Source organism: Arachis stenosperma, chromosome 3 (assembly GCF_014773155.1).
Source record: "Arachis stenosperma cultivar V10309 chromosome 3, arast.V10309.gnm1.PFL2, whole genome shotgun sequence".
Taxonomy (NCBI): Eukaryota; Viridiplantae; Streptophyta; class Magnoliopsida; order Fabales; family Fabaceae; genus Arachis; species Arachis stenosperma.
In genome coordinates, this window is record NC_080379.1 from 153751756 (window position 1) to 153778886 (window position 27131).

Below are 27131 nucleotides of genomic sequence, written 5' to 3' on the forward strand. Positions count from 1 at the left end.
GAGTTGACTAACAAAAGGTTTCATCAGATGCAAATAAATCAGCAAAAAGCTATGAATCAAGTCCTATCAATCACATCACCACTCATCAAATAGATTATATAGTAGATTATATAGAAAAGAATTCCCCAATGACACAAACAGTGTAGAAAATAGTATAAAAACTCAATGGATTTGTTGAATATACACAAAGTAAAAAATAAAAAATAGATTCATCAATTTTCAAAGAATCTGACAGAAACTTCCAAATAATATATTCAAGAACATGAACCCAGAAACAAAAGAATTCAAATAAGAGAACATGATTCTGAATGCAGATAAAATTATAAACCAATTTAGATAAGAGAACATGATTCTAAATGCAGAAAAAATTATAAATTTCTACATTCAGCCCAAACAATTCAAAGGGATTAGTGAATGAGAATGGAAATTCAGATGCAAAACTTGAATAGGAGATAATCATATTGGAAACGAAAAACTTGAATAGGAGAAGCTGGGTCTATAAACTGACTTTGATGAAAAAACTCTGTCAACCACATCACCATGGAGAAAGTAGATTAGGTAAAAACTCCATACCTAGAAGATGATTCAGAAAACCAAACCCATGATCAATAAATATAAGAAAAGGTAAGTAAGAAAACAATCTTTATAATCATTACAAAATACCAACAATTGATGAAATACACAAACCACATGCAATAAACAATTCAACAACTAGTAAAAGGAGAAATGATAATAATACCAACGAAATCTAAAAAACAAAATGAAGAAGAGGAAACAGATTCATAGACCATCTTCAAAATTAACAGCAACTTCCAAAGAATGTAACCAAGAACATGAACCCAGAAACAAACCAAGTCACATACACACAATTTGTAAATTAGGAACTTTAGGAACCCTAGACAATAGGATCTAGCTTCACCGTCGAACAGATACCAAAAATTTTCATAATTTCCACAATTAGGAATTTCACAAACCCTAGAGAATAAAACCTGGGTTAGCGGTGGAACAGATACCAAAATTGATCACAAAGATGTACATAATCAAGGAAAACAAAAAGCATGAAGACGAAAATAGGCTTGGATACACCTGATTGATTCATTGGAGATCTTCAATTTGAGACTCTATCGGGAAACCCCTAACCTGCGATGAATGGCACCAAAGCAAATTACCAAAAAACAGAGGTTGTACATAGAGTTTCATAGGGCAAACGAAACGAAGGTAGGAGAAGAAAGCAAAGCCCCTAGGGTTCTAACTAATCATTACCTATTCAAACAAATCCATCAAGAAGGCAGGTTGCGTGAGCCATTCGCCGAAAGGAAACATAGGTTGCGTGAGAGAGAAGGTGAAAGTGATGCCTGACGGCGGAAGCGAACAGGAGCACATGTAGCCTTGAAGATGCGAAGCCACGCTGGAGGGATGCCACCGTGGAGTAGAGCCTCCACCTGGGACTGGAACCGGCATGGAGTGCGGGGAGGTCTCCAGCTCGGAGATGAAACCACAGCTATCTATAGTTATATAGATATATAAATATGTATAAGCATGACACATATCTTTATTGTTTTGTTCATGACCGAATTGAACTTGAGAAAGAAAAGAAAGAAAGAGAGAGACTATGGGTGAGGGAAGGAAAGCATGACTTTTTGTTAGCTTCCCACCTCGATTTTTTGCGATTCGTAACTTCAGTAAAAAATCTAATTCAATTAAAGTTTTTGTATCTTTCTTCTCTACATGTTAGTGTCACTTTTGTTTGGTAAAAATTAACAGTGACGTAGTTTTTCTTCCCTTTGAGTTCTGCCAATTGTAGTTCTAGGAGGTACAAACAATTTCTGACGTTTTTTTTTTCTTTAGCAGTTCGATCAAAAAGTTTCTTCGGAGTTTTCATTGTTTTGATTTTGTATGGAGGTAGGATTTGGTAATTTTACAGTAATTAAATGTGAATTTGATAAGTGAATATTGGTTTGATTGATTCTTGTTTGAGTTTGATCAAGGTTAGGTTGAGTTGTTGTTAAATTATTGTTGTTTGCTTGAGATTTTAGTTCGACTATGTATGAATAGCCAGTTAGGGTACTTTGATTATTTTAGGAGTCAAAATAGAATTTTCAAAATCTTAAAGAATTATATTAGCTAATTTTGAATTATTAAAAAACATTATTATGTTTTAAATTTTATCAAGAAAAGAATTATATTTGAATTTGATTAAGAGTTGAGACCCCGGATAAGAGACAGTGGCGTTGCCCACTTGCTCCGGGGAAGATATGAAGAATAATAATGATGAAAACTGAGTTTGATTATGAAATTGAATGAATATGATAAATGAGACATAGTTGAGGTTGATTGATGACAAGTATGTCTGTATTTTCTTTCTGGTTGTAAGGGTGATAGGGTACCTATTCCCTCTAATGGTAACATGACACATATTCTATCTAATGGTGACAGGGCACATAATCCCTCTAATGGTGACAAGGCACGTATTTCCTTTAATGGTATTAATGCGCAACAGAAAGACAGTGTCCGAGTTAGCTACTGGACATGTCGGGTTTGGCTATATAACCTTCAAATGAGCTCATTAGCCATAGGACAGACATGCATCATACTTGTTTGTGCATACTTCTCTGTTATATGTGTTTCTGTAATTGTGTGTGTGTGTGCTTCTTGACTTGTGATTTTCTCTATATCTCTGATTTGTTAAAGTTGTCTTTATTATGAGGTTTATTACTATTGGCCAATTGTTGAAGATTGTAAGTATGCTGTTGTGAAATTTCTATGTAACTAATAATGAAATGAATATAACTATGCACCCCGACCCTACTAAGAACACCCTAGTTCTTACCCCCTATTTCCACCCCTTTCGGCTATAGGTGCGAAGGTTTAGTGCGGAGTTACAGAAGTATAGAAGATTATATTTACGATTAGGTTATTAAATTTTATTTTTCTCTCGTCGTTTATTGTTTTGGTTTTTAGAGGGGTGGAACTTGTATTTGAGGGTTTTTTAATAAGTCTATGTATATAATGCTACGTGCATATATATATATATATATATATATATATATATATATATATATATATATATATATATATATATATATTGTAATTAAATGGTTTAAAGAACAGACCCTTCGTTTTATTGGCTAAAATTTTGGTTTATATTCGCGAATGCTCAATATTAAATAAAGATAGTATAAAATAAAAAGGTTTGAAGGTAAGTAACGCTTGAGCTTTTAGTACAATCATGAGGTGCTAAAAGTTAGGGTGTTATAGTATGTGGTGAATTTAAACTAACGTACCAATGTGTACAAACTTCCGGAATCGTCAAGTGGCAAAATATTTTTTATTTTTAACATATTATTGATTTTTTAGTATCATCCTTAATTTATCAAAGCACATATATAAAATAGATATTTTATTTATAATATATATTTTTTATCTTTTTATTATAAAGGATGTACGTGGTGCAATTTCAAAAGGAGGTCTGCCACATGCTCACATTCTGTAAATACTATTTTATAATTGTAGGTATTTGTCTACATGTGAAGTTGCGTGGAGAACTTTGCCTTATGAAATTCATTAGAGGTGATCTTCAGTGATGAGATTAACCTTTTATTTGCTTGAAGAGAAAAATATCATCTTTAAAAATGACGACAATCTTGAGGAGATCGTGAAAGAAGAAAAAGGAAAATGTACGATGTTCTTAACATTGATGGAGGCCAACAAAAAATTTGAAACATATCAAATTTTGATGTATGCTGAGTTTCCAAATTAATTTGTTTATGATAGAGAAGCAAGAAAATGAAATCCTGCAAAAGAGGATATTCTATCAGGGAGGTTAAACCATCTTCCACCAGGTACAGATAATATCTACTATATGAGAATTTTGTTAACTATTTAGAGATGTTGCACAACATATGAGTCTATTAAGACAGTTGATGAGATTACATATTCTAACTTTCAAGATGCTTGCTATTCCATGGGACTACTGTATGACGGTAAAAAATTCATTGCAGCTATTAATGAGGTAGCTGAACTTGCATCTGGTCATCAATTGAGAAAACTATTTGTGATGCTATTGATATCTAATTGCGTTCACAAATCAGATCATGTTTGGACTGCAACTTTGACATTATTAGCTGAGAGAATACTATATGAGAGGAGAAAAGCATTGAAAAACCAAGGTATTTCACTATGTCTTTTTTTATATCAAAATTATATTCTCTTATTATTTTTATTTTTATTAACAATATTAATAATTTTATTTTGGAATTATTTATTAAATTTTTCATAACATCATCATGTGCTTTTATTAGGACTAAACATGACTGATGACGAATTAAAATTTTTTTGTCTTATTGAGACTGAGAATGTAGTCAACAATAATGTGAGATCTTTAAGAGACTATATATCAATGCCATATCCTAAGTTGTCTGGTGTTCTCCTTTTCCAGAATAAGCTAATAGAGGAGGAGTTAGCATATTACTCATGAGTAAAGGTTAGTATTCGATGAGATACTCAATGCTGTTATTGCAGACTCTGGTGGTTTTTACTTCGTTTATGGACATGGTGGGTGTGGTAAGACATTTGTGTAGAATGGACTTTCTTCTGTTATTCGGTCTAGAGAAAATATTGTTTTAAATATTGCATTCAGTGGAATTGCGTCTTTACTCCTACCTGGTGGCAGAACGGCTCATTCTAGATTTTCAATAATCAATACCCATTACAATTACTGATGAATCTACTTGCAACATCAAGCATGGCAGTTTGAAAGTTGAGCTGCTCCTCCAAAGTAGCTTAATAATTTGGGATAAAGCTCCAATACTCAACAAAATGTGCTCTGAAGCACTTGATTGGACGCTTAAGGATCTTATGTCAATTACTGATCAACATAAGATACATCAACCATTTGGTGGTAAGGTTTTAGTTCTAGGAAATGATTTCAGATAGATACTTCTAGTGATTCTGAAAGGGAGTAGACACGATATAGTGTCATCAGCTATTAACTCATCCCATCTGTGATCATTTTGTAAGGTTCTGAAACTGCATACAAACATGAAGTTTCTAATGTCTTCTTCAGATCAACATGATGGTGAAATGAAGAGATTTGCTAATCGGATACTTGATGTTGAAAAAAAATATTAGTTCTGCTGTTGGTGATAAGTCAGAAGTTGAAATTTCAGATGATCTGCTGATTACAACTGGTGATGACCTTCTTTTTCATTTGGTAGACTTTTTTATCTAGATTTGTTGCAAAACATGCCAGATTACATGTATTTGCAGAGTAGGGCAATTTGCACCCCGCTTAAGAGTGTCGAGAAGGTAAACAATTTCGTCTTGACAATCTTCCCAGGGATCAAAAAGGAGTATCTAAGTTCTAACACAACATGTCAAGCTGATGAGAATGAAGATGTACAATAAAAGTGGTTCACACCAGAGTTCCTAAATGAAATCAAATGTTCGGGACTACTGATGAGCGGATAATTTATACGCTTTTTGGCATTGTTTTTAGGTAGTTTTTAGTAAGTTCAAGCTACTTTTAGGGATGTTTTCATTAGTTTTTATGTTAAATTCACATTTCTGGACTTTACTATGAGTTTGTGTGTTTTTCTGTAATTTCAGGTAATTTCTGGCTGAAATTGAGGGACTTGAGCAAAACTCTGAAAAAGGCTGACAAAAGGACTGCTGATGCTGTTGGAATCTGACCTCCCTGCACTTAAAATGGATTTTCTGGAGCTACAGAACTCCAAATGCCGCGCTCTCAACGGAGTTGGAAAGTAGACATCCAGATCTTTCCAGCAATATATAATAGTCCATACTTTATTCGGGAATTGACGACGTAAAGTGGCGCTCAACGCCAAGTACATGCTGCTGTCTGGAGTCAAACGCCAGAAACACGTCACGACCCGGAGTTGAACGCCAGAAACACGCTATAACTCGGCGTTCAACTCCAAGAGAAGCCTCAGCTCGTGGATAGATCAAGCTTAGCCCAAACATACACCAAGTGGGCCCCGGAAGTGGATTTATGCATCAATTACTTACTCATGTAATCCCTAGTAGCTAGTCTAGTATAAATAGGATAGTTTACTATTGTATTAGACATCTTTGGTCTCAGTTTTGTTTTATTCTTCATCTTAGGAGGCTATTGATCATTTGGGGGGGGGGGGCTGGCCATTCGGCCATGCCTGAACCTTTCACTTATGTATTTTCAACGGTGGAGTTTCTACACACCATAGATTAAGGGTGTGGAGCTCTGCTGTACCTCAAGTTTCAATGCAATTACTACTATTTTCTATTCAATTCTCCTTATTCTTATTCCAAGATATACGTTGCACTTCAACTTGATGAATGTGATGATCCGTGACACTCATCATCATTCTCACCTATGAACGCGCATGACTGACAACCACTTCCGTTCTACCTTAGGCCGGGCGCATATCTCTTAGATTCCCCAACAGAATCTTCGTGGTATAATCTAGATAGATGGCGGCATTCATGGGATTCCGGAAAGTCTAACCTTGTCTGTGGTATTCCGAGTAGGATTCCGGGAATCCGAAAAGTCTAACCTTGTCTGTGGTATTCCGAGTAGGATTCTGGGATTGAATGACTGTGACGAGCTTCAAACTCCTGAAGGCTGGGCATTAGTGACAGACGCAAAAGAATCAAGGGATTCTATTCCAACCTGATTGAGAACCGACAGATGATTAGTCGTGCTGTGACAGAGCATAGGACCATTTTCACTGAGAGGATGGGATGTAGCCATTGACAACGGTGACGCCCTACATACAACTTGCCATGGAAAGGAGTAAGAAGGATTGGATGAATATAATAAGAAAGTAGAGATTCGAGAGGAGCATAGCATCTCCATATGTCTATCTGAAATTCCCACCATGGAATTATATGAGTAACTATTTACTATTTTATTTTCTGTTTATTATTTATTTTCGAACCTATCATAAACCATTTAATCTGTCTAACTGAGATTTACAAGGTGACCATAGCTTGTTTCATACCAACAATCTCCGTGGGATCAACCTTTACTCACGTAAGGTATTACTTGGACGACCCAGTGCACTTGCTGGTTAGTTAAACGGAGTTGTGAGATTCTCTAACAGTGCCTGTAACTCTTTTGGTCCAACAACAACACTAAGCTGTTGGTGCCATTACCAGGGATTATTAAGATCCCAATTCATCATACCATGATCTCTTTGGGGTATTTAATTATAGCTGCCAACATCACGGGAAAAATAATAGATCACAATTTCGTCCACCAAGTTTTTGGCGCCGTTGTCGAGGATTGTCGAGTATGGACAACTGACGGTTCATCTTGTTGCTCAGATTAGGTAATTTTCTTTTCAAAAATTTTTCAAAAATCTTTTTCAAAATTTTCTTTTCTTTTTCGTTTTTCCAAAAATATTTTCGAAAACAAAAAAATAATAAAAATACAAAAAACTTAGAAAATCATAAAAACAAAAAATATTCTGTGTTTCTTGTTTGAGTCTTGAGTCAATTTTTAAGTTTGGTGTCAATTGCATGTTTTAAAAATTTTACTTGCATTTTTTCGAAAATTCCATGCATTCATAGTGTTCTTCATGATCTTCAAGTTGTTTTTGACAAGTCTTCTTGTTTGATCTTGATGTTTTCTTGCTTTGTGTTGTTTGTTGTTTTTCATATGTATTTTTGTTTGTTAGAGTCCATGCATTAAATATTTCTAAGTGTAGTGTCTTGCATATTTTCTTTGCATCAAAAATTTTTCAAAATTATGTTCTTGATGTTCATCATAATCTTCAAAGTGTTCTTGGTGTTCATCTTGACATTCATAATGTTCTTGCATGCATCTTGTATTTTGATCCAAAATTTGCATGTTTTGGGTCATGTTTGTGTTTTTCTCTCTTATAATTAAAAATTCAAAAATCAAAAAAATATCTTTTCCTTATTTTTTTCATAATTTTCAAAAATTTGAGTTGACTTAGTCAAAAATTTTTAAAATTAGTTATTTCTTACAAGTCAAGTCAAATTTTCAAAAATTTAAAAATCTTATCTTTTCAAAATCTTTTTCTTATCTTTATATCATATTTTCAAAAAATTAGCTAACAATTAATGTGATTGATTAAAAAATTTGAAGTTTGTTACTTTCTTGTTAAGAAAGGTTCAATCTTTAAATTCTAGAATCATATCTTGTAGTTACTTGTTAGTTAAGTAATTAATTTTAATTTTAAAAATTAAATCCTTTTCAAACATATCTTTTTATCACATCTTTTTATCTTATCTTTTATCATATCTTCTTCAAAAATTTTATCTTTTTCAAAATTTTGATTTCAAAATATCTTATCTAACTTCTTATCTTCTTATCTTTTCAATTTGATTTTAATATCTTTTTCAACCAACTAATTAACTTTTTGTTTGTTTCTTATCTTTTTCAAAACCACCTAACTACTTTTTCCTCTCTAATTTTCGAAAATATCTCATCCCTTTTTCAAAAATTCTTTTTAATTAATTAATTGTTTTAAATTTTAATTTTAATTATATCTTATCTTTAATTTTCGAAAATCACTAACTACTTTTTCAAAATTATTTTCGAAATCCTCTATCTCTCCTCTTCTTCTATTTAATTATTTATTTACTAACACTTCTCTTCACCTATCTTCATCTAAAAAAAAATCCGAACCCATTCTTCTTCACTCTTCTCCCTTTTCTTCTTCTACTAACAATAAGGAACCTCTTTACTGTGACATAGAGGATTCCTCTTCTTTTCTTGTTTTCTTCTCTTTCATATGAGCAGGAACAAGGAAAAAGACACTCTTGTTGAAATTGATCCTTAACCTGAAAGGACTCTGAAGAAGAAACTAAGAGAAGCTAAACAATCCAGAAACAACCTTTCAGAAATTTTTTAACAAGAGAAGGAGATGGCAGCCGAACCCAACAACAATAATGCAAGGAGAATGCTTGGTGACTTCACAAAACCAACGTCCAAATTTGATGGAAGAAACATCTCCATTCCTGCCATTGGAGCCAACAATTTTGAGCTTAAGCCTCAACTAGTTGCTTTAATGCAACAGAACTGCAAGTTTTATGGACTTCCATCTGAAGATTCTTACCAGTTTTTAACTGAGTTCTTGCAGATCTGTGAGACTGTTAAGACTAATGGAGTAGATCCTAAAGTCTACAGGCTCATGCTTTTCCCTTTTGCTGTAAGAGACAGAGCTAGAATATGGTTGGATTCACAACCTAAGGATAGCCTGGACTCCTGGGATAAGCTGGTCATAGCCTTCTTGGATAAATTCTTTCCTCTTCAAAAGCTGAGCAAGCTTAGAGTGGATGTTCAGACCTTCAAACAAAAAGATGGTGAATCCCTTTATGAAGCTTGGGAAAGATACAAGCAGTTGACCAAAAGGTGTCCATCTGACATGTTTTTAGAATGGACCATATTAGATATATTCTATTATGGTCTATCTGAGTTTTCAAAAATGTCATTGGACCATTCTGCATGTGGATCCATTCACCTAAAGAAAACACCTGCAGAAGCTCAAGAACTCATTGATATGGTTGCAAATAACCAATTCATGTACACTTCTAAGAGGAATTCCGTGAATAATGGGACGCCTCAGAGGAAGGGAGTTCTTGAAATTGATGCTCTGAATGTCATATTGGCTCAGAACAAAGTGTTGACTCAGCAAGTTAACATGATTTCTCAAAGTCTGAATGGATGGCAAAATGCATCCAACAGTACTAAAGAGGCAACTTCTGAAGAAGCTTATGATCCTGAGAACCCTGCAATAGCAGAGGTAAATTACATGGGTGAACCTTATGGAAACAACTATAATTCATCATGGAGAAATCATCCAAATTTCTCATGGAAGGATCAACAAAAGCCTCAACAAGGCTTTAACAATGGTGGACGCAATAGGCTGAGCAATAGCAAGCCTTTTCCATCATCTTCTCAGCAACAGACAAAGAATTCTGAACAAAATACTTCTAATTTAGCCAATCTAGTCTCTGATCTGTCAAAGGCCACTTTCAGTTTCATGAGTGAAACAAGATCCTCCATCAAAAATCTGGAGGCACAAGTGGGCCAGCTGAGCAAGAAAGTCATTGAAACTCCTCCCAGTATTCTCCCAAGCAATACAGAAGAGAATCCAAAAGGAGAGTGCAAGGCCATTGATGTAATCAATATGGCCGAATGCACAAGGGAGGAGGAGGACGAAAATCCTAGTGAGGAAGACCTCCTGGGACGTCTCTCAAGCAAGAGGGAGTTTCCTAGTAAGGATCCAAAGGAATCTGAGGCTCATATAGAGACCATAGAGATTCCATTAAATCTCCTTCTGCCATTCATGAGCTCTGAAGACTATTCTTCCTCTGATGAGGATGAAGATGTGAATGGAGAGCAAGTTGCTCAATATTTAGGAGCTATCATGAAGCTGAATGCCAAGTTGTTTGGTAATGAGACTTGGGAAAGTGAATCTCCCTTGCTCATTAGTAAACTAGATACCTGGATTCAGGAAATTTTACCTCAAAAGGGACAAGATCCTGGCAAGTTCTTAATACCTTGTACCATAGGCACCATGACCTTTGAAAAAGCTCTATGTGATCTAGGGTCAGGGATAAATCCTATGCCACTCTCTGTAATGGAGAAGCTGGGGATCATTGAGGTACAACCTGCCTTGTTCTCATTACAATTGGCAGACAAGTCATTGAGACAAGCTTATGGAATAGTAGAGGACGTGTTAGTAAAGATTGAAGGCCTTTACATCCCTGCTGATTTCATAATCTTAGACACTAGGAAGGAAGAGGATGAATGTATCATCCTTGGAAGACCTTTCCTAGCTACAGCAGGAGCTGTGATAGATGTCAACAGAGGTGAATTAGTCCTTCAATTGAATGGGGACTACCTTGTGTTTAAGGCACATGACCATCCTTCTGTGACAAAAGAGAGTAAGCATGAAGAGCTTCTCTCAGTTCAGAGTCAAAAAGAGCCCCCACAGTCAAACTCTAAGTTTGGTGTTGGGAGACCACAACCAAACTTTAAGTTTGGTGTTAAGACCCCATATCCAAACTCTAAGTTTGGTGTTGGGAGTTTTACAACATTGACCTGATCACCTTGTGGCTCCATGAGAGCCCACTGTCAAGCTAATGACATTAAAGAAGCGCTTGTTGGGAGGCAACCTAATTTTTATTTATCTAATTTTAATTTTATTTTATTGTTATTTTGTGTTTTGTTAGGTACATGATCATGTGGAGTCACGAAAAAAATATAAAAATTAAAAACAGAATCAAAAACAGCAGAAGAAAAATCACACCCTGGAGGGAGGACAGACTGGCGTTCAACGCCAGTAAGGAGCATCTGGCTGGCGTTCAACGCCAGAACAGAGCATGAATCTGGCGCTGAACGCCAGAAACAGGCAACATCCTGGCGTTTGAACGCCAGGAATGTGCCTTGAGGAAAGCTGGCGCTGAACGCCAGTAACAAGCATAGAACTGGCGTTCAACGCCAGAAACATGCTACACATGGGCGTTGAACGCCCAGAGTGTGCATCATCTCGGCGTTTAAATGCCAGAATGGTGTGCAAAGGCATTTTACATGCCTAATTGGTGCAGGGATGTAAATCCTTGACACCTCAGGATCTGTGGACCCCACAGGATCATCTCAGGATCTGTGGACCTCACAGGATCCCTACCTACCTCGCCCTCTCTCTCTCCATTCATGGTCATCCCTTCTGTTTTCCATTCACCACTCACATCCATCCACTCTTCCCCATACACCCCACCTACCTTCAAAATTCAAAATCTCTTTCCCACCCAATTCCACCCATATAGCCGAATACACACATCCCTCCATCTCCTCCATATCTTCTTCTTATTCTTCATCTTTTCTTTCTTCTCTTGCTCGAGGGCGAGCAATTTTCTAAGTTTGGTGTGGTAAAAGCATAGCTTTTTGTTTTTCCATAACCATTGATGGCACCTAAGGCCAGAGAAACATCAAAAAAAAAAGAGAGAGAAAAGGGAAGACAAAAGCTTCCACCTCTGAGTCATGGGAGATGGAAAGACTCATCTAAAGGGTTTATAGCTCAGTGGTAGAACATTTGACTGCAAATCAAGAGATTTCTGAGATACCTCAGGGGATACATGTTCCTCCACATAATTATTGGGAGCAACTAAGGATAGGAGCACCAAAATTACTAAGGATCATCCAACAGAAGCAAGGAAGAGACATAAAGGAGCTCAAAGAACACCATTGGTTCTTCAAGAAGGCGCCACCCTCACTAAGGTGGATTCATTCCTTGTTCTTATTTCTTTCTGCTTTTCGGTTTTTATCTTGTGTTCATTTATGTTTTGTGTCTCTACTTCATGATCATTCGTGTTTAGTAACTATGTCTTAAAGTTATGAATAATTCCATTAATCATTCACCTTTCTTAAATGAAAAATGTTTTTAATTCAAAAGAACAAGAAGTACATAAATTTTGAAAATTGTCCTTGAATTTAATTTAATTATATTGATGTGGTGACAATACTTTTTGTTTTCTGAATGAATGCTTAAACAGTGCATATTTTTTATCTTGTTGTTTATGAATGTTAAAATTGTTGGCTCTTGAAAGAATTATGAACAAGGAAAAACGTTATTGACAATCTGAAAAGTCATGAAATTGATTCTTGAAGCAAGAAAAAGCAGTGAAAAAGCAAAGGCTTGCGAAAAAAATTGGTGAAAAAAATTAGAAAGAAAAAGAAAAAGCAAGCAGAAAAAGCCAATAGCCCTTAAAACCAAAAGGCAAGGATAAAAAGGATCCAAGGCTTTGAGCATCAATGGATAGGAAGGCCCAAGGAAATAAAATCCAGGCCTAAGCGGCTAAACCAAGCTGTCCTTAACCATGTGCTTGTGTCATGAAGGTCCAAATGAAAAGCTTGAGACTGAGTGGTTAAAGTCGTGATCCAAAGCAAAAAGAGTGTGCTTAAGAGCTCTGGACACCTCTAACTGGGGATTCTAGCAAAGCTGAGTCACAATCTGAAAAGGTTCACCCAGTCATGTGTCTGTGGCATTTATGTATCCGGTGGTAATACTGGAAAACAAAATGCTTAGGGCCACGGCCAAGACTCATAAGTAGCTGTGTTCAAAAATCAACATACTTAACTAGGAAAGCCAATAACACTATCCGAAATTCTAAGTTCCTAGAGAAGCCAATCATTCTGAACTTCAAAGGAAAAAGTGAGATGCCAAAACTGTTCAGAAGCAAAAAGCTACAAGTCCCGCTCATCTAATTATAATTGATATTCATTGATATTCTGGAATTTATAGTATATTCTCTTCTTTTTATCCTAATTGATTTTTAGTTTCTTGGGGACAAGCAACAATTTAAGTTTGGTGTTGTGATGAGCGGATAATTTATACGCTTTTTGGCATTGTTTTTAGGTAGTTTTTAGTAAGTTCAAGCTACTTTTAGGGATGTTTTCATTAGTTTTTATGTTAAATTCATATTTCTGGACTTTACTATGAGTTTGTGTGTTTTTCTGTAATTTCAGGTAATTTCTGGCTGAAATTGAGGGACTTGAGCAAAACTCTGAAAAAAGCTGACAAAAGGACTGCTGATGCTGTTGGAATCTGACCTCCCTGCACTTAAAATGGATTTTCTGGAGCTACAAAACTCCAAATGGTGCGCTCTCAACGGCGTTGGAAAGTAGACATCCAGAGCTTTCCAGAAATATATAATAGTTCATACTTTATTTGGGAATTGACGACGTAAAGTGGCGCTCAACGCCAAGTACATGCTGCTGTCTGGAGTCAAACGCCAGAAACACGTCACGACCCGGAGTTGAACGCCAGAAACACGCTATAACTCGGCGTTCAACCCCAAGAGAAGCCTCAGCTCGTGGATAGATCAAGCTTAGCCCAAACATACACCAAGTGGGCCCCGGAAGTGGATTTATGCATCAATTACTTACTCATGTAATCCCTAGTAGCTAGTCTAGTATAAATAGGATAGTTTACTATTGTATTAGACATCTTTGGTCTCAGTTTTGTTTTATTCTTCATCTTAGGAGGCTATTGATCACGTTTTGGGGGGGGGGGGGGGCTGGCCATTCGGCCATGCCTGAACCTTTCACTTATGTATTTTCAACGGTGGAGTTTCTACACACCATAGATTAAGGGTGTGGAGCTCTGCTGTACCTCAAGTTTCAATGCAATTACTACTATTTTCTATTCAATTCTCCTTATTCTTATTCCAAGATATACGTTGCACTTCAACTTGATGAATGTGATGATCCGTGACACTCATCATCATTCTCACCTATGAACGCGCGTGACTGACAACCACATCCGTTCTACCTTAGGCCGGGCGCATATCTCTTAGATTCCCCAACAGAATCTTCGTGGTATAAGTTAGATAGATGGCGGCATTCATGGGAATCCGGAAAGTCTAACCTTGTCTGTGGTATTCCGAGTAGGATTCTGGGATTGAATGACTGTGACGAGCTTCAAACTCCTGAAGGCTGGGCGTTAGTGACAGACGCAAAAGAATCAAGGGATTCTATTCCAACCTGATTGAGAACCGACAGATGATTAGCCGTGCTGTGACAGAGCATAGGACCATTTTCACTGAGAGGATGGGATGTAGCCATTGACAACGGTGATGCCCTACATACAGCTTGCCATGGAAAGGAGTAAGAAGGATTGGATGAATGTAATAAGAAAGTAGAGATTCGAGAGGAGCACAGCATCTCCATATGTCTATCTGAAATTCCCACCATGGAATTATATGAGTAACTATTTACTATTTTATTTTCTGTTTATTATTTATTTTCGAACTTATCATAAACCATTTAATCTGCCTAACTGAGATTTACAAGGTGATCATAGCTTGTTTCATACCAACAATCTCCGTGGGATCGACCCTTACTCACGTAAGGTATTACTTGGACGTCCCAGTGCACTTGCTGGTTAGTTGAACGGAGTTGTGAGATTCTCTAACAGTGCCTGTAACTCTTTTGGTCCAACAACAACACTAAGCTGTTGGTGCCATTACCAAGGATTATTAAGATCCTAATTCATCATACCATGATCTCTTTGGGGTATTTAATTATAGCTGCCAACATCATGGGAAAAATAATAGATCACAATTTCGTCCACCAACTACCCAACCACAAGTTGACTTTGAAGCTTGGAATCGCTGTAATGCTTCTCTGAAATATGGACCAGACTTTAGGTTTATGCAAAGAGACAAGGTTAATAGTCAACGAACTTGGCAACAACGTAACTGGAGCGACGGTAGTGATCGGTAGAAATATTGACGACAAAGTGTACATTCCGAGAATGAACTTAGTCCCTTCAGATTCAGGATTGCCATTTAAGTTCCAACGGATACAATTTCTATAAACAGTGTGCTTTGCAATGACCATCAACAAGAGTCAAGTTCAATCATTATCGTATGTAGGGTTTTACTTGCCAAATTATTTTTCACCCATGGACAATTTTACGTTGCTTTGTCAAGAGTTAAGAGTCAGAGTGGCCTCAAGGTTCTAATTCTGGACTAAGACGGCAATCTAAAGTAATCAACAACAAATGTCGTGTTTAAAGAAATTTTTAATAATATTTAGATAAGAAAAATATTATTTTCATTTTAATAACATGTTATGATTTACACTTTTGTACAAAATATTTACTGTAAATATAACTAATTTATCTATAACTCTGCTTTTAAATTTGAGATGAAATGTGTAACAGGAAATACAACATTATATGCCAATTGCTTTTCTAATGAGGTTAGTAAGGTACTACGTTGTCGATAAATTTTTATTAGCCTTTTAATATAAACTTTGGTATAAAATTAACATGCTACTATTATAGTTATATATATTTTTATTTTTTTAGGTCTCCTTCCTTATAGTTCATGAATATTATAGACTTCAAACTATTTCATTTGAATTTTACTTTGAATAAAGATAAAACAACAATTCAGTATGTTTGTTATATAACGACGATGATAGTGTTATATTAAACTCGAAAAATTTATGATTATAAAATGTTATTTTACTAAGCATGTCAAATTTAAATATAAGCACGTATGTCGAGTTTAATACTAGTTATTAATCTAAAACACAAACCTTTTTATTTGTTTATCTTGAAATTGAACAAATCAATTTTGTATTTGAATACTGTTTAAGATAAAATAATTTTTGTTTTCTTAGCTTGAACCTATTTATTTTTGTTGGTTTGGTTTGTGGTTCGATTATTGTTACTCTATATATATTGGATTTTGATAATTTATTTTCGAGAAATGTTATATGGTGTATCTTTATATACATTTTTTTTTTTTTTACTTTTGATATTGAAATTGTTGATAAGAAATGAGAAAAAAATTATTATAAAAAGAGATGTATATACCTATAGTTGTATACCAAAAATTTGTGCGAATTTAATTTCTTTGCTTTTATGGTTTATAGAAATTTTTTTTATTTGTTCACAAATAGAACACCTTTTATTTAACCTTTGAAAGTAGAAGTTTCGATTTCATTTATATTATATAAGTAGTGTTATTGGGAGATAGTTACATTTTTTTCTTATAGTTGTTAGGGTCAATTTATATTAGTTAGTCTTGTTTTTGAATTTTAAAATCAAAAATAAAAGAAAATTAATTTACTTAGTTTTATACTACAGTTGATTTCTTAAATTTTTTTATTCTCTCTATGTAACTATGAGCTAGAAGTAGCAGAAGTTATTTTTTTTTTGAATTATGAAAAGTCATAATACACGTATTTGACACTATTTTCGATAAATTTTATCACTTTCGTAAAAAAAAAATATTTTTTATTTTTGCTGGAAATATTAGTATTCTACCACTATTTTTACACAAGGTTCTATCTGTTAGAAATACTGGCCTTTCGCCATTATTTTTGCATAACGATTCATCTACTGGAAGTATTGGCCCTCAATTACCATTTTTAGACAATATTCCATCCACCTATTATTTTTATAGTTAGTTATAGCAAGTTCTTGACTCCAATAAAGAAAGAAGGAGTTCTAATAGGAGTAAAAAATAAAAAATAGCAACAAAATATACATTGACACACATTTCACATTTGTTTTTTATTTTCACATACTATATTATACACAATAAAATAACAAATACTAACTACACAATAATTTTCAAACAAATACTATATCATTCCCTTTTTTTTTCTTTCTTTTATTTTATTTTATAATTTTTTTAATTAGAGATAAAATGGTAATAAAAATTAAAAATTAAAAAAATTGGTGAAAATGACTATTTTAAAACAAACTGAAACCTTTGGAACCATTTTGTAGTGAAAAAAAGACCAAAAAAAAAATAAATTTTCGACTTTTACATTAGAAATTAAAATTGTACTTAACCCTTATCCGTACTAATTCATTTTCTACTACTTATATATATATATATATATATATATATATATATATATATATATATATATATATATATATATATAGTTTATGTTGATAATATCCTTTTGATATGCATTGATCCAGCTATATTTTTTTTATTAATTTCACAACTTAATGATATTTTCTCACTTAAAGATTTAGAAATTTTAAATTATTTTTTATATTGAATTTACATGTTTAATTAATCATGTTATCTTGTCTCAAACTAAGTATATTAGGAAGCTTTTTAATCGGAAAGAGATGGCGCATACAAAATTCATGTCCACACTTATAGCCACCAACCTAAAACTATCAAATCAAGGTGGTGATTTCTTCAAAGACCCAATTTTATATCTTTCGTCGTTGGATATGCTACGATTATTCGATCCGAAGTTGCATATTCCTGAAACAAAATAAATCAATATATGCATCGCCCTCTTCAATCTCACTGATCTGTAGTGAAAAGGATCTTCTGATATTTTGCGGATTTATTATTTTATAGTTTAGAATTCTTTAACACTAATGGTCTGTGATTGATTGCCTATAGTGATTCTGATTGAGCTAATAATTTGAATGATAGAAAATTTACATCTGAATTATGTATCTACTTAGGAGCAATTTAATTTTTTAGAGCACCAGAAAATAGGTGATTAAAGAATATTTTTTAAAAATTTTAAAAATAATTACCTTTTCTAAAAATGAATCCAATCAAACTTATTCTTAATTTTCTTTCACAAAGTACATTGGATCAGTGAAAAAAAATATTAAAAGATCAGTAGAATTTATTATTTTTTATTAATAATTAATTATTAATATTTAAAAATACGGACTAAAAATATGTTATTAGATTACTATACTAAAAAAATTAGATTAACAATTAAAAATAATAATAAAAAATAATAAATTTTGATAACTATTAAAAATTAGTAAAATATACTTGCTAAAATATTACTAAAATATTTCGATCTCCCCCTACTCCCATTTTTTTAATTCATTGCTTCATTTGCTTGTATTCTTCTTTTGTCTTGTAAATCACTAAAATGTGCTTGCATTGCCTTATGGTAACTTACCATTCATTACCAATGAAAAATGATTATATCATCTAATTAAGGATAATGCGATAACGAAAAGTGAAATTTTGTTCAAAGAGTAAAAATTACTTTTTAATAAAAAAATCTAAAAAATTTATCATGTGTCATTCACATATTTTTTATAAATTAAATTTAAGAGTAAAATTTTTTTAGTCTCTATTATTTTATAATTTAAATAATTCGTATCTTAACGATTGAAAAATGATAATATATCTCTTGTTTTTTTTTATTAGATGCATAAATCTTTTTGTGAGAATTTTTAAATATTTACATATGATATAATTTGATATAAATGATAATTATTTAATTAAGACTGTTTAGTTCTTATATAATCATCAAAATATATCTCAATTAAATAATTATTATTCTTTTATAATATCATTTTGATAATTGTATAAACAAAAACAGTATGAATCAAATGGTTATTATCTATGATCATATAAGCTAATGTCACATGTAAATATTTTTTTATTATTTTTTATTAGAAATTTTCATCGTTTGACTCACGAAATTGATTGTTATTTTTTAATCGCTAGAGTGCCAATTGTATAAATTGACAAAGAATGGAGATATTCTATAGGATATCTTTTTGATTGATTGCGATAAGTGGGACTTAAATCCAAAATCTTTAGATAAAAAATAAATTATATCATTTGAATTATAACTTGTTGGTCCATCAATTTTTTACACATTATTTGGATATGTGGAAAATGAAAGGAAAGAAAACTTTTGAACGGAAAATGAATGGAAAACTTAATTTTACATCGTTTGGATGGAAGAGAAAAGATGATGGAAAAGAAAAAAGTTGCATGGGGCCCATTTAATTTTTTTTCACCCATGAAATGGGAAGAAAACTGGAGAAGGAAAGAGAATTAATAGCAAAATGACTTATATACCCTCCTTTGAGTTGTTTATGATTTTTGTGTGTCATTTTATTATATAGTTTTTGACAAAAAAAATATAGAGTTAGTTTTTTTTTTGTTATAGCATTTAAAAATCATTGAACAAAGAAGACAATAAAAAAATATTTATAAAAATAATATATTAAAATGTTGAACGTTAAATTGAATAACTCATTTTTTTATTTAAAAAAATAACTTAAATATATTAGTAATGTATAATTTATATATAATATAAAAAGGGTATTAACGTAAATTTACTATATTTTTATTTTCTCTCTTCTTAATTTTCTTTTTATCCAAACAAATGAAAATTTTCTCTCTATTTTCTTTTCATTCATTTTCTCTTCATCCAAATAACATATAAAAAAATCTACTTTTCTTTCTATTTTCTTTCCTCTTATTTTCTTTTCTCTCATTTTCTTTCCTCTCATTTTCCATCCTACATCCAAACACACTCTTAACGTCCAATTTTTGACATTAACTCATGCATAAGTGGCTATAGGATAAGATGTTTAAGTATGCTGCGTGTCTAATGAAGTAATGATCACTCTGACCATCAACAAGGCCCAACCCAATGCATAGCGCCTATATTCAGGTCCCTAAAAGGACCCTAAAGACCAACGCATTGTAATTCCTATAAGTGTTGGCTAATTTTCTCAATAACGTGAAGACCAATGGGCATAGTATCGCCGGACTAAACGAAATAAAGCAATTCGTGTGAAAATTACATTATAACCAATCTTTAGTATATATATATTTTTTTAACAAAATGAAGGAGGTTGTGCATTGTGATTGCAACTTGCCATTGAAATATTGTTATTTTTACCCATGAACTTATGATTAGTTAATTAGGCATATAAATACGTGGTCCACTGATACCATGAGCAAGTCAAAATATGACAACTCTGTACGCTCGTTAGAAATGTATGTCAAAGCATGTCATCAAACGGTGTCGTGTACTAGTGCGAAGCCACAGGAAATTAGGGTGACCCTCGTAATTAATTTCAAAGCTTAGAATTTAGAAAGATGGTGGTGGGGGCAATCATGGGCGTTTGATTCTCTATTAGACTTCCATCTTCTATTCCTTTATTTTGTATCCAAATCAAAATAAAATACATACAAAATGTTTAAAAACCAGTTTTGGATAGAAGCATGAAATTAGTATTAGTTGGGATCTTGGGTATCCAAAATGATCTTAATTGGTTATCATACCATGGACGAATTTAAAAGATGCATGATTGTTGTATTTTTGTTCTCTTGTTTTCACTGCCTTCCGATGCACACTCGAGTGCCGAATAGAAGGATGATTGAGATCAAGACAAAGCTTTCAATTTGCAAATAAGGACAAGTTTCTGCTGTTTCTGCAGATGCTATTTTATTTTGCTTTCGGAATCACATTTGTTTAGTAGCTTTTCACCATAGCTAGGTGGTGCATTTTTATGTCAAGGTAAAACCAGCTTAAAAAATCTTCACACTTTTAATGGTAATTAATAAGAAGATTGATTCGAAATTTACAAATTTTGTGTTTAAACATCATCCTCAGGATCTTACAGATCGCTTCACTTTGAAAGAGGGAAACAAACACATAAGTATGACATAGCTTAGCAGAAAGAAAGAAATATGATTATTAATTTATTATAGAAGCTAACCATACTAGTATTATATAAAGCAAAACCCGATGAAAATCACATATTAAGCGTATTATTTCAAAATTAATATAATCACAATCTTAATCTTAAAGACAACAATCACACAGAACCTTGGGAAGCCTTGTTTACCACTTTACTAGCATCCTGGCCCAACGAACCCCCAGCAGCAGTAACCGGTGGAGGAATCCCTTGATATTGCGGCGCGTGCATGACGCCAGCCGGCGCAGTATAATAAACCTGTCTCCCACTCCCACTATCGTAGGCAACTTGCGCGTACGCAGCAGACCCCACATTATCCGGCACTCCAGCTGGCCGAACCACGCCGTATCCTTCTGGATAACCAGGGGCCTTAACCGGTGGAGCCTGTGCCATATTTGTGGCTCCCGCAGACGAAAAGGCTGCTTTAGCTGGCTGCGCGCCGCCGTACACTGGCTGCTCACGGTATCCATCAGAATTCATACGTTGCACAGCGTAGTAACCTTGAGTCACCGGCGCCGCCGACGGACGCACAACTGGAGCATGATAAAACGTGCCCGGCGCCGGAACAACGTAAAACTGTTGGTCTCCACCTCCGGGAGCCGTCGAAATTGCCGTTGGGAAACCTTCACCAGAAAATTGCTTCTCCGGCCAGTAATTCCCGGGGTGCTGCACAGTAGCAGGTGAATTCGACATCGGAACCTTCTCTGGCATTTTCTGCATGTAATAATCGCCGCCCCCAGCAACACCATAACCTCCAGCGAAGCCATCCTCACTTCTCCTCCTGTACATAGACTGATCAGCCTCCGCGATCTGCAACCGCTGCAGCTCTTGCTGCAACTGCCTTTGAACGTCGATCGGGTTCACGGTGGGATCCGATCCAATAACCCGATCGTTCACAGCTGCGCGCGTCTGGTACTCCGGTGGCGGCGCCACAGGCTCCGGAACAGGATCGTGGAACTTAACGGTGGCGAGAGGCGGTGCCGGCTGAGGGGGAGGAGGCGCGGCCTTCTCAAGCCCGAATAGAAAATCAACGTTGGCAGGAGCAACAGGAGGGGGTTTGACCGGATCGGGTTGAACCGGAACGGGACCCGAGTTGAGAGCCTCAACGAAGCGATCGCGATCAGTGGAGAAACTAGGTGGAGCGGAGGTAGTTGAGGCGGTGAAGAGGAAGAGCCTCATCCTGGCGGGTTTTGCGGAGGCACGGAAGAGGCGATCGTACTCATGCATCATGTGATCGAGGTCGTCGTCGGTGGTGACGGAGATGAGGGCGTCGAGGTCCTCTCCGGGGAGCTGGTACTTGAGAGTGAGGTTCTCAGGCGAGGCGCAGTCGCAGAGGGCGGCGAGCTTCGAGAGGAAGGCGGGGAACTTGATGTTGCGGTCGACGGCGAGGATCTTGGTGTCGCCGCCAACGTAGGAGAGCTGGTTGTCGTGGCTGCGCGGCTGGATCTTGCCGCCGTAGCTGCACATGAACTTGGCCTTGTAATTTGTCGGCGGCGGCTGCTGCTCGTCCCACGGCGGCGGATTCTCGAAGTCGACCTCCCTCGACCGCGGCGACGACTCGCTGGATTCAGGATACGGTGGATATGTATAATTCTCCATCGAAGACTATCTTGTGCCAGGAAGTTAAGCTTTCTACTTCTTCAATGGAGGAGAGTGACTCACTTAAGAGAGAGAGAGAGTGAGAGAGAGAGAGTCTCTCTTCTGCGTGTGAGTGTGGGATTTTTGTTTATTTTTAAATTTATAGTTTAGACTTTTTCGAATTTATTTGAGTTTATTTATGACTTCAATTAAAGAATAAATTTTAGATGAAAACTTGCTTTTATCTTGACAATTAAAAATTTTTAGACGATAATTTAATTAAATTTATTAAATTATTATAATATTAATTTTATGTAAAAATAAATTATATGTAAGTGTTTTTAGTATATCAATTAACTTTTTTAATTTTTATTTTAAATTTTTAAAAGATAAATATTAAAATAATAATTTTATAATTAAAAATAGTTAATTAAAGTTTTTATATTTAATCTTTGTTTATTAATTAATGTATTTATTTCTACTTCAATTTTTTTATAAAAATAACAAAAATATTATTTATACATTAAAATTAATTTTTAAAATTAATTATTTATATATTTATATATAAATATATATATAATTTAATTTATTTTTAATATATATTTATATTACAACATATATTTTATATTAATAACTGATTTTAATATATGTGTAACATACAATTTTATTTTGGCCACATTTTAATCAACTTATATACGTTTTTATCTATGAAGCACATACACTTCGCTGAGTTGTCATGTCCGCGTGTCGGACACATTTTGGACACAATACTCACCGATACTCGTCACGCGTGTCTGTCATGGCCAACCGTATTTTAATAAAAAATAAAAAATTCTAAATACCATCATGTGTCAGTGTGTCCAATCTTATTCTTTAACATATATTCTTAAAATAAATTTAGATATAATATATATTATTAATTATTAAAACAAAAAACATTTTAAATACTTAATATAATTAAAATAAGACATTAAAAATAATTAAAAATTTTAATTTATAATTTAATATCAATAAAATATCAAATTATTATGATTTATTTGAAAAATAATTTATATTTTATATGTATATATATTTCTGTATCATATAAAATTTTAAAATTCGCATATCAACATGTCCTATATTCATGTCGTATCGTATTTTGTGTTCGTGTCAGTATCCATGTATCATAAGTCTTTATTAAGACTTAAGAATAATAGCCTTCATTTTTAAAAGGTAAGGAATTTCTCAACACACGCACAAGAAAAACGGTATTTAATTTTGATATGGAACTATGAAAGGTGTTGAACCGGAATATGGGAAGGGAGGGTGTTGATCATGGATGTGGTGTCAGGAAGGAAAGGAAATCGGACCGTGCGAGACACCACCATCAACTCGGAGGGTACGAGTTGTGTGTGACAATCAACTCGGAGGGTACGAGTTGTGTGTGACAAAGCGGAGGGTCCGAGTTGCTGCATGTTGGACACGCGGCACTCAGACATTGCTCCCCAGACGGTGCCCCACATACAAGGTTGGTGGATGCGAATTAAACTCTCACCATCCGAGTTTCACCTTTGAGCCCTCACTTTCCATTCCCAAAACTCCATTGCTCTTCTTCATCCCTCTGTTTTGGTGCTTTGCATGCTGGGGAGAAAGGAAAGATGTCCAAAAAAAATAAAATGAAAGATGTTGATCGTCCTGAGTTGCATATTATACACTATCTCAGTGTGCCTGATTATGTAAGTTTGTTATCATTTTTTTAATTTTTATAATTATAATTATTATTGTTAAAATTTTAGTAGTTATTATGATTGTTAGGATCTGAACTTAGAAATATATATAGAATAGTTAGGAATAATTTTAATTTTTTTTTAATTTTTTTACTATTTCTGTATGAAATTTATTATTGTTAGTGTGTTAATTGCTGTATAAATTCTTGTTGTTATTGTTGTTGCGGTGATTAAAATAAAAATGTAGGATTTTTTTTTATTTGTTTAAATTTTTTTGTATAATTTTCAGGATTTTGTTTTTATAATTTTTAGAATTTAAGAAGTGAAATATTATTAAAATAGTTAGAAAATAAATTTTAAAAATAAACAAAGAGTGCCGAATTGTTAATAATTTTTGGATACAGTATGTTTTTTTTTTGAATAAATTTATAAATTCTTAATTATTTATAATTGTTACTGTATTAGTAAATTATTGTTGTGGCTACAATAAAATAATAAAGAGGTGTAGAAAATGATAAATAAGAACTGCATAATAATCGAAAACGTGTTACTTTAATTAATTGTAATTATCATTATAAGAGATGTTAATTAATTATTATTGTTAACAGAAAACGAATTTAAAAAGATATTTACGATAATTGTTAATGTTTTTTAAAATTTTGAAATATATGTTTAAATTTATTTAAGTAATAGGTAACATGTTAATATTTAAGCAATAGTGTGTGAGTTGACTAATTACTTGTTTTGTTTTTTTTAGAAATTAAGAATGTTGACCTGTGACCATCCACTTCCCCCGGATCGGTACAACGATCGGGTGGAAGACCATTTACGAGTTACTGGCTTCTATCATGCATCTCAAATTGGTGTCGTACAAAATCAGAAAGCACTCGTGAATGCTCTAATAGAACGGTGGCACCCTGAAACACATACGTTTCACCTTCCAATTGGTGAGTGTGCCGTAAGTCTTGAAGACGTGGCTCTAATTCTTGGTCTCCCGACGGATGGTCTTCCAGTTACTGGGATGACAATGAGTAGCTTCTCAGCGTTGGAGGCAGAATGTTTGCATCAATTTGGAGTGGCACCGAGTAAGGTAGAGTGTAGAGGATGTTGTATAAAACTGACTTGGCGGCGGGATCTAAAAGAAAACATTCAGTTGACTGATGACTGGTCTTCCAGTTACTGGGATGACAATGAGTAGCTTCTCAGCGTTGGAGGCAGAATGTTTGCATCAATTTGGAGTGGCACCGAGTAAGGTAGAGTATAGAGGATGTTGTATAAAACTGACTTGGCGGCGGGACCTAAAAAAAAACATTCAGTTGACTGATGACTTAAGTATACAGAGGTACGTGAAGTGCCATATTATGTTGCTGATCGGGACGATCTTGTTTGGGGATAAATCTGGGGCAGGTGTGCACTGGAAGTTTCTACTCTTGCTTCGTGACTTTGCCAGTATTGGACATTATAGTTGGGGTTCGGCTTGCCTTGCACACCTCTACAGGGGGTTATGCAGGGCATCTCGTTATAATTGTAAGGAAATAGATGGTCCAATAACACTTTTGCTTGCTTGGGCTTGGCTCCGACTGCCATATCTATCGCCGATCCCGAGAGAGCCCCACAACTTTCCATTAGCCAACAGGTAATGTCACGTTACAATCTACTCGTAGCTTTACATTTTAAATTCAGTTTATCTAATTGAATATGTGATATTAGGTGGCGTAACTGGGAGCGTGGTGATCGACGATATAGGTATTTGAATCTAGCTCACTTTAGGAAGGCCTTTGATGAACTCCAGGAAGGCCAGGTGTGGTTTACTTAAATATTTATGATTTTGGGTCATTTTTTTTAGGCATTTTTATTGTTATTGATGTTCTGGGTTGTATTCATGAGTATCTTTTATTTTTCCCAGTTTGTGTGGGTTGCGTATGCTGTGGATCGCGTGAATCCGAACATAATTCCTCCTGAGATCTATATGCAATCGGTTGTGTGGTCTGCTACTGTTCCGTTGGTGTCATTTGAATGTATCGAGTGGCATGCTACCGACAGGTACAGGCGATAGTTCGGTTTCGTTCAGGAAGTACCTCAGCAGGAGCAGAGTCTTGACAAGGCGCATGGAGAAGTACTGACTGGTCCTAAGAATCTTAACTGGGCCACAACACCGACTCATTCAAGTTGGGTTATGCATTGGACAAACAGATATCACTACGTTCTTTCTGAGCTTCTCATGCCTTCACAGCATCCATTGGAAACTTATATGTACTGGTACCGGTCAAAATATGGTAACCACTTGAACTTGTCGAATCTTGTGGGTCAAGAAAGTGATGACGATAATCAGGATATGGATGAGGGTAATCAGGATATGGATGATGGTGGTGAGGGTATGGATGAGGATAGTCAGGATGGGGATAATGACAATGAGGAGCTGGAGCCACAGCCGGTGCCGCCTCCTAGTTCGAATCCAGTTCCACTAGAACAACCTCAGTTTTCAGGCCAGTATGTACCTCAGACACAGTTCTCCCTGTCCGTTCTAATGCCGCAACAATATTGGGGTATGTCACAGTTTGAAGCAGGAGAAGGAGGTTCTTTTAGTCAGTTACTTGAGTTCATGGGTGCAGATGCTGGACAAACACAATATACCAATCAGCCTGATTTCTTGGCAGGTAGGTATTCATTGGATGCAAGGCTCCCGTGCCATACCTCGTCGGTCGCTTCCAGAGGGTTCGTATCTGTCGATTCTAGTAGAAGTGTAGGTGGACGCGGAGTTCTTAATAGTCAAAATCCTAACCGTGTTGACATGGGACCACTTCAAGAAGATGATAACCCACTCGAGCAAGAGACTAATGCATATCTAGTA

At 34.8% G+C, this 27131-nt stretch overlaps 1 protein-coding gene and 1 non-coding gene across 2 annotated transcripts; both read right to left on the bottom strand.

The window, feature by feature from the left end:
- Positions 1–9290: 9290 nt before the first annotated feature.
- On the bottom strand, positions 9291–9394 carry LOC130971541 (small nucleolar RNA R71). The gene has a single exon (XR_009082755.1). It is a non-coding gene; the product is annotated as a small nucleolar RNA R71 (small nucleolar RNA).
- An 11575-nt stretch (positions 9395–20969) lies between these two features.
- LOC130968794 (uncharacterized) lies at positions 20970–22716 on the bottom strand. The gene has a single exon (XM_057894258.1). The coding sequence runs from the start codon at positions 22593–22595 to the stop codon at positions 21117–21119; it is 1479 nt and encodes a 492-aa protein (XP_057750241.1). The 5' UTR covers positions 22596–22716; the 3' UTR covers positions 20970–21116.
- Between the last annotated feature and the right edge of the window lie 4415 nt (positions 22717–27131).

Coding starts and splice junctions, on each gene's coding strand:
- LOC130968794 (XM_057894258.1), bottom strand. CDS start 22,595: ATGGAGAATTATACATATCCACCGTATCCTGAATCCAGCGAGTCGTCG.